This window comes from Cyprinus carpio, chromosome A19 (assembly GCF_018340385.1).
Source record: "Cyprinus carpio isolate SPL01 chromosome A19, ASM1834038v1, whole genome shotgun sequence".
Taxonomy (NCBI): Eukaryota; Metazoa; Chordata; class Actinopteri; order Cypriniformes; family Cyprinidae; genus Cyprinus; species Cyprinus carpio.
The window spans coordinates 1,450,335-1,462,500 of NC_056590.1; the positions used below are offsets into that span (position 1 = coordinate 1,450,335).

At 40.1% G+C, this 12,166-nt stretch overlaps 1 protein-coding gene across 4 annotated transcripts in view; it reads left to right on the plus strand.

The window, feature by feature from the left end:
* LOC109111495 (AT-rich interactive domain-containing protein 1A-like) overlaps positions 1-12,166 on the plus strand; it is a 65,177-nt gene that overhangs the window by 22,413 nt on the left and 30,598 nt on the right. For 2 of the 4 annotated variants that reach the window (XM_042776028.1, XM_042776027.1), the window contains exons 3-4: positions 1,490-2,032; positions 2,151-2,267. The exons of the other annotated variants lie outside the window; for them this stretch is intronic. In XM_042776028.1, coding sequence (XP_042631962.1) covers positions 1,490-2,032; positions 2,151-2,267 — 660 coding nt within the window. The remainder of the gene's footprint in view (positions 1-1,489; positions 2,033-2,150; positions 2,268-12,166) is intronic. 4 annotated transcript variants of the gene reach the window in all.

Sequence of the window (12,166 nt, forward strand, 5' to 3'; positions counted from 1 at the left end):
GCTTGTCACCATCAGGCTTTTGTGTCACACGGTACACTCTCCAGCAAGGCCGCATTTTTTTGTATGCTGACTGAAAGTGATGAAATCCAAGCGTGTGCACACCAGTCCTTCAGACGGATAAGAGCTCTGTAGAAAACACTGACCTCTGTCCTCCTGAAACCTAAAATATGACTCTCTGCTGCCATTCTGAGCCTTTTCAGAGTGCGAATGAACACATCTCACATTGTACTTGCATTAACTTCTGTTTATACGCTCACTTGCCAACTTGATTCTCGTCATTATTATAATGCAAATTTTTGTTGATACCAATAAAAATAATGACCCAAAACTGATCATGAGTGATTTTTATGAATTAACGTTGGCCTTTTGTGTTAATTTTTGAATAGTAATAATAAAAACATTGCACCAGGGCGTGTTTTTATACATTTCCAGTGGATGCTTGAAATAGCCAGTGAAGGGTTTTTGTGTTTGTGGCGAGTCTGGCCTTGCACCTCTTACACTCATCTGTTTCAGTTTTATTTACGGGTTACGCCGGCTCTAAACTGAGTGTCAGTTCACCCCTTTCACTAAAAGTAAACCGTGTCCTTGCGGTTTACATTTTCCAAGCAGTTCCCTGTGCTGTGCTTTCCTCCCAGCGCACGCATGACAAAAACCTGAGTAAAAAACACTTTAATCAGAACTCCTTAAACATGCAAACAAACAATAGTGATTTAATAATAATCATTTAAATAATTTTTAAAAGAGTGTTTAGAAGCTAGGGAACTGCTACTTTTACTAATAATAATACTAAAAAAACAAAACACCTTTTATTATAAAAGAATTTGAAGAACTTTAAGTTTTGTGTGTAGTTGATATTATTTATAACATGATCAAAAAAACAAATAAAAATAGCAAATACTGTTAAAATAAAACTAATAAATATTTCAGAACGAACACTTACTGGACTTAAGCAATAAGTAATTAATATTTCAGAACGAACACTTACTGGACTTAAGCAACTTGGGTTTACTTGATTATCTAGACATCACTTTAGAAAAATCATGTTGAAAATCAAATGATCATCAAGCTTTTGGAGAACGATTATTTGGTCATTTCTCAATCATTGTATTGCATTGCAAAATTACTGTAGTAATTAGCATGAAATGAAAAAAAGACAAAGAATCAGTGTCATTACTCAATGTTCCAGTGAAATGGCAGACTTCTCTCTGGTGATTTATGCAGTACTCCTCCAGATGTGTGACAGGACTGAGATAATCCCACGTGATATCAATGTGAAATCCATAGTTTGTGAATCTGAATCAAAGCAGCAAATCGGTGCCAATAACCAGCTCTGGTTTGCATCCGTTGTGATCAGGAATTAAAGCATGCACCGATAATTACAGATGATCACAGATTTATCAGTGTCTCTAGTTTATAGTTCTACGTTGCATAATGATTGTTTGCTTGTGAACTGATGCACTTTTTGGTTCCCGCTGTGTTTTCTCTATAGATTGGCTTTGGACAGCATGGCTCCGGTGGTTATGCGCAGAACCAAGGTGGCTACTACGGACAACAGGGCCCTTCACCTCACGGAGGCCCCCAGCAATCTCCATACCCCCAGCAGGCCTCCGCTGGAGCGGCCTCTCAGCCCCCTTACTCCCAGCAAACCCCTGCTCCTCCCCATGGCCAGAGTGGGCCCCCTTACGGTCCCCCCCAGGGCCAGCCTCCATACTCCCAGACTCCACAGCCGCAGTCAGGACAGCCACCCTTCCCCCAGTCCCAGGGTCCCCCTCAGTCACAGGGTCCGTCTCAGGGCCAACAGGGGGCGCAGCCCGGATACACTCAACCACCTTCGGCCCCAGGGCAGCCTCCTCAGCAGCAGGGACCCTCACAACAGCCGCAGGGCCCGCCACAATCACAGCCGCCCGTCTCGGCGCCCCCTCAGTCCTCCCAGCAGGCTTCAGGGCAGGGTCAGCCCTCACCTTACTCCCAAACCCCTCCACTGCAGTCTCAGCAGCAGTCGCCCTTCCAGCGCTTTCCTCCGCCACCTCAGGTAAAAACCAAATCAATATTGCGGGTTTCCGCTTACTTGGAGTTGCGTCGGTGAACGCTATCCTTGTTGCCTCTTCAGAAGTGCTTCTACATTTAGTTGTCGTGGCTTTACTCCTCAGGAGCTGTCTCAAGACTCCTTCAGCTCTCAGTCTTCAGCTCCTTCCTCCAATCAGCCCATGGGCTCCGGGAAGGGCGGTCCAGAGGAAACCATGCAGGGACGACCGTCCAGCCTGCCTGTGAGTCCCATGAGGGTTTCAAACCAGACTAACCTCATGCCGTGCTAGCTTTCAAAACGGTTTAAGGTGCTTAAAGATAAGCTGTCCTGACGAGGCAATCAGTTTTGTAGTGGTAACTCATTCTTTACTTATCTGCTTTGGTTGTTCAATGGAAGATCTTTAGTTGACCATCACAGGCAGCATATAAAAACCTATCCAGTCTCCACTTGTTTCTCAAATCACTGGGTGACTGTTTTCCGCATCACGGAAATCAAAGGGCCCTACTCTTCCTAATTAAACACAACTGAATGAGCTAATCAAGGGCTTCAGGGTTACTATACACTTACAGGTAAGGGGCTGTTCACACAGACCGCGTCGTTGCGTTTAAGACGGAGAGCCATGTCCTCCGCCATGCTGCTATCAGATAAAACATGCCATGCCAACTTTCTTCGATTGGTCCACTGTTTTGGAATTGACATGATGAGCGACGCTGCGTGTAAAAGCTGAAAACTTGACACGGCGTCTTAAAAATGTGGCGGTCGTGTGAGGCGCTGCAAAAGACATGAGACCCGAGTGCAATGCTCATAGACGTCTGTTTAGTGTCTTTACATAGAAAAACAGCGCATTGGAATGGAAAAATGCATTCTGTGTGCAAACAGAGCTAAACTCTGCAGAACATTCCGTAGAGTCTTGTGTTAAAACTATTGCATCACTCTTTTTTTTTTTTTTTTGCACCCGAATGGTATTGTGGTGCTACTAATTTTTTTTGATTTACCCAGCACAAACCTTATATCGTGCTACATGTTGCTCACAAGGTTACTTCCAGTCCAAGATAAGCATGGACTCGAAAATAGTCGTGCCATGCGAGATTAGTTGCTTTTGGAAACCAGGTCGGTGAAAACTCCAAGGTGTGCACATCATCTGTCAGGGTGAAAAACATTCAGGATATGGTGCGTGTGTTTATAGGTTAGCAGACACAAATAGCTCATTCAGAGCAACAGTGTCTACACAATTTCCAAATGAGTTGCTATAATTAATGAGAGAAAGAGAGGGGTGTCTAATAGAGAGCTGGAGAAGGTAAAAGAGGAGAGAGAGAGTGAGTGAACCGAGATCATTCAGTCTCTGCCAGTGGGGGATGCCCTCAGGATGTGATTTCCTCTTATTTCTCTATTTATTTATATATTTCGCTCTTACGTAGCCTGTGACTGAGACTGGCCGAGATTTTATTAAATCCCTGGAATCCCCACGGTTGCCTGCAGGAAAGGCAGTAATGTAGCCCTCGATTGACCCCTTCCACCACTAACATCTCCCTCATGCTCTGCTCTCACGGTAGATTAGCCCCTACTGCTAACTTTAGCCCGGCCGACACCAAAGGTACAACACCTCCAAATCACTACCTGACCTGCGAGCGTGTTATCCAGCTGTGCAACAAAAACTACTAGAAGCTTGCATGCTGAGAAGCAATACTGGCCTTATTCGTATTGTTACATTTTTTTTTTTTTTTTTTTTTTAAGGTCTACACATGGAACTCCTAGCTGCTTTAATGTCTACAAGGGTTAAGTCCTGATACAAAAATATAGTTCTTTCGCCTCCTAGAAATATCCTAATGAGACTTCTGGGTCAGTTGGGTTTTGAGGACTGATTTCATGCATGTTGATGTGGATTAAAGCTGCCAACTACAGAGACTTTTCAGCGCCTTCATAGGGACCGGTTTGACTGGTTGAGCTGGTTTCCTGATAATCGTTGCTTCGCATCGCAACGAATGAACACGTCTAGCAACCGCACACTTTGTCAGCTCTCTGTTTGTTCTTGTGTATGTTGTGAACGATATTTACAGCATTCCTGACCGTTTGATTCAGTAGTGCCTGCAGTTTGTTTTCTGCATGTTATCAGTAAAACTTAATTGGTGCTTTGACATGAAGTCAGAATTAATTTTTGTTTACTTTCTCAGTCTACATTATTCCAGCGAATAAGATGGAATGTCTTTTTTAAATCATCTTAAATGTAACTTGCTCCACCTGTGAATCTATTTTCTCTTTGGTTTGATGTCAGTGAGGCCACACATACATGTATAATGTGCAGGGATACTGATATTACTAGTACTTTTCTAAAATCTTGTTAATGGTTCAAGCAGTAACTTGTCAGTCCAGACCTACAAAAAACATCAAAAGAAAACACCTGGAAAAAAACAATAAAACACAAACAACCCCTAAATAAACCAATAACAACAACTGAAAATTATCTGCTGTCATCTACTGACTTCTACTCATTCATAGCTCATTCAAAATATTTCAAAGTGGTGCTCATCAACCTTTTTTGACTTAAATGCCCTCCAGTGTCCACAATATTTGAAGGCCCCTCTCACTATATGAAATGTGAGAGATTTCTACTGTAGTTAAGACATATATTTACATTATTTTTTTTTTTTTTTAATCCACAGAAACTGGAGTGTTGATGTATAAAATTAAATTTTATATATATACATATACATATATTTACATTAAGAGTAATTAAAGTTTATTTTAATGTGTTAAGAATAATTTAAATACATTTAAAGGGATAGTTCACCAAAAAACCCTTTATGAGTTTCTTTCTTCTGTTGAACACAAAGTTATACAAAGAAAATATTTTGAAAATTGGTTACCAAACAGTTGCTGGTAGCCATTGACTTCAATAGTATTTTCGCCTTCTATGGAAGTCAATGGCTACCAGCAACTGTTTGGTTACCGACAGTCTTCAAAATATTTTCTTTTGTGTTCAACAGAAGAAGAAGAAAAAATCATAGAAGTTTGCAGCAACATGATCATTTTCTTTTTTGGGTGAACTATCCTTGTGACCCCTTTGGATGTTTTTGGGCCCTGACCCCTTGGTTAGGAAGCACCATGTTAAACTTGTTTTATTTTACTAGTACACCGCACAACCACAATCCACTGTCCCATATATAACCTGCTGCATTGATGCTTTTAAAAGAAGTCTTACTGCTGTAAATGAGAAGCCACATTCTGTGATTGGCAATTATATTGACAACACAAATAATTGGACTTGTGGGTTTTTGTTGGCAAGATTCTACCTTCAGACAGCTTTTCATGAGCTTGCATTTGTTTTACTTAATACCCATTTGGCGTAGTCCTCCGTAGACGCGCTCTGGTTTACCATAATGTCTCTGTCATATGTACGCTGATACGCGCCAAGATGGAAAACGACAGAAAGCTGGAGCCGATTCCCCAGATTGTGTCTTCATCGGCAGAAAGACTGAGTGATCCTGATTAATTAGTTTTGAATTCTGCTTTTTCTTTTCATTTCCCAAATTAATCTCAATCCTATCACTTTCCAAAACAAACCCCAATCCATTCCGTTTAATATAAGTCCTCTTCCATTCGGTTGATGATAATGGTGTTTCTGTCCGTCTATATGAGCGACGGTGATCTGGCACGGGGAGATTTCCAGTAGCCTGGGATTTCAATGGTGGGACGCCCTGGAAGTGATATTTCCTTTCTGTGTGTGAGAGAACATGAACACTTCTAATCTCCTCCAGTTGCTTTCTAACGGCCTTTTGTGGCCCTTCCTCAAAGTGCAGCTAATCCGAAGCAGTATCCGCCCCCCTCTGTACTGCTAAACTCCATCGTGACTTCAGGGGTCCGTCACCTTCAGCCCCTCACTTCCCCCACTGGTATTATCTCTCTCTCACACGCTTTCTTTCCAAGTCAAAATCCTCTAAGTGTGTCGTTTGAATCGTCACTTAAACTTTTGTCCATAATCTTTTGGCGGCATCTTATTCTGAGATGTATATTAAGTCCGTGTGCTCGGCCCTGGAGGGGAAGGTCACATGTTAGTCACATGCTCGCTCGTTTTTCCCCTCTTTCTCCCAGTGGAAATGTTTTATGGAGTAGTAATTTTGACTCAGAGGGGCCCGGCCCGTTGGGAACACGAGAGAAATGCTAAGAGAAAATGGGACTGGAATATTTAGTGTTTAACAATTCAATAGATTGCGATGCATCACACTATCATAATCGTGTGCAGTCTTTGATATGTAAAGATATTCAGAAGGCCTTTATTAACCCCCCGGAGCTGTGTGGAGCACTTTTTATGATGGATGGATGCACTTTTTTGGGCTTCAAAATCTCGACTGCCTTTCACTAAGCCATTATAAAGTCTGGACATTTTTGATTGTATTCGTCTGAAAGAAAAAAGTCATATACATCTAGGATGGCTTGAGAGCGAGTAAATCATGGGGTAATTTTCTTTTTTGGAACAACTATCCATTTAACCCTTTTCCCAGCAGCCACCGCCAGCATTTTTGATCATTTTCACAAAATTTTCATGGCCCCCAAAATCTTTAGTTAAAACATAGATGGAGTCGATCGCTTCCATCAACACCCTCAAAGCTTCACAGTCAACATTTCTTTCGGTAGTTTTGATTTTTATGCTGTTTAATGCTTGAGAATTGCTTTATTTTACATGTGCATCTGCTTACACACGCAATCACGTTTTCTTTGGCGTGTTTTGATCCAGGGAATCAATGTTCTTTCAGAAGATGCGTAATAGCGCCCCCTACTGTATAACAGTGAAAGCATTTGAAACAGTTCCGTCAATGGTGGGGGAAGAGTTAATCAAAAGTCATTTTAAAGTAGTTATTATGTAAGTTGCTGCAAAAATTTAGTTTTCTAAGTAACACTGTATTGAAAGCAGATTGATATATAGTGGGAAAGGAGGAATTGAGGCAGGATATTGAGGATGAAAGAAGGAAATGGAAGGGAAGAGAGGAAAAGTGTGTTGGGGAGAGAGAGAGAGACGCTGAGCCATTTTCACACAGGAAACCCAGCGGCTGACATCATTTCAAGACCACCCGCATTTTTGTCCAATCTCTGGACAGCACGCCAGTGCCAAGTGCTCCAGTACTGTCAGATGTCCTCGACTCTTTCCATCCATCTCTCCTCTCCCTTTCTGCCCTGTTCCTTTTCACTTAGTTTCCCATCTAACAGCTTTGTCCTTGTTGCGGTTTTCTCTGTTTTTCTTACTCTCTCTTTGTTGTACTGTCTGGTTGCAGAGAGTGGCGTATTTATGCTTCTCTTTTTATTCCTGCAGCTTTTATATTTATTAATAGTGTCTGCTAAGGCAAGCATTACGGTTATACTCGCACATACTTGGGGTTAGTGATTTCAACAACTGTAGCTCATTCCTGCACTGTTTGTGCTACATGAATGATGCCTCAGAAAATGTAGTTTGAGAAAAATCGATAGTATTTTACTTAAAGTATGAAAAGGAGTGCTATGGAAGCTCATTTCCATCACAGAATAAAATAAAAATAATATTCATCTTCATCTCAAAGGGATACTCCACCCCAAAATAAAAATGTTGTCATTAATCACTTACCCCCATGTCGTTCCAAACCCGTAAAAGCTTCGTTCATCTTCAGAACACAATTTAAGATATTTTGGATGAAAACCAGGAGGCTTGTGACTGTCCCATAGACTGCCAAGTAAAATACACTGTTAAGGTCCATAAAAAAGTATAAAAAGCATCTTCAGAATACTCCATCTGCCATCACTGATTCAACCGTAACGTTATGAAACGACAGGAATACTTTTTGTGCGCAAAGAAAACTAAAATAACGACTTTATTAAACAATGTGGAGAGATACAGAGGAGACAAATTGTTGAATAAAGTTGTTATTTTTGTTTTTGTGTACAAAAAGTATTCTCGTATCTTCATAAAGTTAAGTTATGGGGGTAAGTGATTACTGACGACAATTTTCGTTTTGGGGTGGAGTATCCCTTTAAAATTCAGGTTTTATATTGTATAACTTTTACTTACCATTTTGCTTTGACTTTTTTCCCTCATAAATTTGGGATGTAAATTAGCAATTGTGGAAAAAAGTAATAATTGCAATAGATTTGTGAGGAATAAAGTCAAATTTTTGTCGCAGTTTTTGTCAAAGGTTGATTCCAAGTCATATCATGGGACTAGAAGAGGTTTCATGGTTGATTTAGGTTGTAGGGGGCGAGATATGACCAAAATTTTACTTCACAATATTATACATTTTCTTTCACAATAATTATGTGTATGTGTGTATATGTGTATATATATATATATATATATATATATATTATATAATATATATATATATATATATATATATATATATATATATATATATATAATATATATATATATCTCATATCATATAGTATTTTTTATTTATTTATTTATTTATTTAAAACAAGCAAATTACATCAGTAGGACAAAAACAGTAGAGCAAAGATACAAACTGCTGTTTTTCAGGTACAGTAGATTTATTAAACATTTCGCAAGAAATACTACAGAATTAAATAATCAAATGTAAAAAAATAAAACACTGCATAGTCTTAACAGTAGAAATTATAATAATTTGATTCATGTTAAAGAAAGTTCCTATTACAATAGGATTTATTTCTTTCTTTTTTTTAGTTTTTTAGTTGATTAATGACACAGACAGCAGCAGGTTTATTAGGCTGCTGTCACTTTAAGACTGAATGCACACATCTAATATACTGACACACTTTCAGTTTTTACCAGTGTATACGTTTCAGTGTTCAGACATTGACAGTCAACTGTGTCTACATGAATACTCCACGTCGTGCATTGAGTTCTTTTTTGACAGCTTATTGTGCTTAATAACTCTATAAAACATGATGCATATCAGCTACGTACTGTGATATAAAATCTCTGATTGACACTTTATACCATCGCCACAGTATTTATTGTGATACTGCCTTATTAGTTTGGAAACTTTTGACTCTCCTTGGCACTCACAGCGCTCTGGCAGTTACTCAGAACACACTAGTATTGTAGTGGCGTTTTGCATATTAACAGACTATTCACAATTTTTTCAGAAGGAAATGTAATCTAATTTTATAAGTGTATATTCCTGCTGCAATCTCTTAGAATAACACTGTCCCTTTTTAACTGTAAACAGATGTTTTTCAGTCTCTGTGTGATCTGAATGCTGTAGAGAAGGCAGCGGTTCAGTGTAGCTCTCGGCCTGTTTTGCACGGCTGTGCCGTTGCAGTATTCAGAGTCTGGGGCGTGTTTCCTGTTGCTATTCTGGGTCTTCCTGTGTGCGCGTGGCTTATTCAGGTTCAGGGGCCGTTGCTCTTGTTCATGCTCTCTCTGTTGCACACACAGTTCTTCCCTCGTCCTCTGCGTTCATGTAATCAAGCAGGATGCAAGAAGAGCTGCAGTATTCACTGCATTCACTGCATTCACTGCACTTTGTTTCAAGGATTCATACATCAAATACCTTTTTTTTTTTTTTTTGGTCCATTCGTGCTCTCCTTCTATTCCTTCGTTGTCTATCTCTCCAGCTCCCCCCACCCCCTTTCTCAGCTCTCCTGCTCGGCTGACGGCAGCACAAAGGCCGTATCTCACTGCAGCTCTCTCTCTCTCTCTCTCTCTCTCTCTCTCTCTCTCTCTCTCTCTCTCTCTCTCTCTCTCTCTCTCTCCTCTCTCTCTCTCTCTCTCTCTCTCTCTCTCTCTCTGTCTTTCCTTCCACTGCCTCTCCCATTATTCCTGTTTTTCCTCGTCTTTCCTCTTCCATACTTTTCTGAAATGCATCAATCCAGTGTTTTTATTCCATGTTCTGAAAAGAACTTAATTGTAGGTTTGCAGATGGGGTTTAGAATTTAGAACCTGTTCTTATTTAGAACTCTCTCCGTTTTTAAAATGACACTGTAGTGCATTATATTCCTGATGTTCAGTTGTGTGTCTGGTTCTGAAAGGGACTGGATGGGGTGGCACTGTGTACTGTGTGATGGTAGAAATATCAACTTGAAGATTTTGCTGTGCTGTTTACACCTCTGTGGTTACTATCTGTGGTGTAATTTAAATCAAGCGGCTAGCATACAGCTACAGTGTGACGCAGGCGGATGCGTTTCCAGTGTAGTCTTTGAATACAATGAATGTTTCTCATGTTGTCATGTGCCTGTGTAAGGTGCAATTGCAGTGCTGTGATGCTATTGGATTTCAACTGGTTTGCACGGATTTGCCATTGAGATGTGCGTTATGCAATCCGATTTCTATTTTTACTGATTGGAGACTTTTTTTTGTTTGTGATTATTTTACATTTTTTTTATATTTAAACTTGATGCTAATGATAATTTGCACTGATGCTGAATGCACCCATTCACTATGCACCTGGTCACATGAACTAAATTTGCAAAGGTGCATGCTCTGTTGTTAATAATGTAGCATTCATGCACAAGTCACTTTCAAATCAAACAGCTTTCAGTTAGTCACCACCGCAAATGCTTGTGACCAACTTGAAAATGTTGCGAAATCTGTGTCAAATATTTTGCCCTTGCACAAAATTTAATATTAAATGGATTCTTATTGAAATGACTGGATTTCGCCTACAGAAATTTGTTAAAGCAGTGGTAAATGTAGCCACACCTTTAAATTATATTGCAAATAATCTTATCCCACAAGTTCTGAATAAAATGAGTAAATGAGCGTAAGGAGCTTTCGTTTGTGAAGTGTTTAATTGACCGGATAATAATAATAAAAGTTGTCAGTAAAAGGTTGCATTAAAAAAAAAACTCTCAAAAATATCTATATATTTATCTTTTTTCTTTTTAGAAAATGCAGAATGACAATTTTCAAATACTTGTAAACCATAATTGATTCCAGTTATTCCTGCACTACTGTTCAAGTACATTTGTGTTGATCTTTTGAAAGTACTAAAAGAATAATCATTTCTTTGATTTAACCAGGAAAGACCTTGTCAGGACGGCAGCACATAAAACAAATCATTCAATGAAAGTATGACAAATACTCACTAAATAAAGTAAAATCCAGAACAACAATTACAGGTTTTACATTTAAAAGGTGGTATCTGAATACATGTTGCAATTAATTCCAAACCGAAGAAGCATGAAAAGAAAAGCAAATTCTGACTTTCAACTGTCAAGAAAGTACTGAAAGAAGAGTTAGAGAAGGGGAATGGTTAAGAGGACTTGTAACCAGAATCCCATTTAAACCCCTGACGTTCCTCAGATCTGAGTTCTCTGGTCTCTTATGCTCAGTTTTTGCGTGCTCGTGTCTGCGGCCCCGTGCTCTGACTCTGGGGCCGCTCTGCTGTGGGAGGGGCGTTGCTCTGGAGAAGAGGAGGCAGACAGGCTGGTTTTTTTCCTCTTTTCTGTGTCAGGCTCCCAGCCCCCCAGTATCCACCTCTCCTCCCTTCTCCGTCCCTCTGTTTCCACCCAGATGGGGCGGCTGCCTCCGTCTCCGAAGCATCTGTGGTTCCCGCTACTATTGTGACCCACACAATAGACGCCCAATGCGGTCACACAGCGAACCCCTCCCCGCCGGCGTCGGATCCGTCCAGATGCACGTCAGTAAATGCTTTTATTTACAGCCCTGAGCGCGTCACCGAAGGATATTTTAACTTGTGGAAACCCTGTTGTTATAATCATTTGAACATATTTGATCTAGTGTAGTTATAATCAAGCAAAAAACAATGACAAATAGCAAAAGACATGGAGCGCGTTCGGCAGACTTCGGGCTCGGCGGCTCCAGCTTTGATTGGTTTACTGCTAAATCTGATCACAGACATTCAGTCACTCTTAGAGAGAGTGACCGTGGCATATAGCGCAACAGTCGGCCTTCCGGAAAAATCCCGTTCATTTTCCCCCATGGATAAATTGAGTTTTCAAGACATGACGGGAGCTCTGAGGTTAAGTGATGTACGTTTCTGTAAAAGACTGTAGTCAGCGTGATTTCAACTCACTGAAAAAATTTGTGAAAAAAACAAAAAAATGCTTAAACTGTGCTAAATTGCAGAATACCAAGTTAAGAACTCCATTACCCATAATGCTGCTGAAAAATCCACCAATCAGAGAGATCACTGTTACTATGGAAACACTGCCAACAGTAGCAGTCCCATA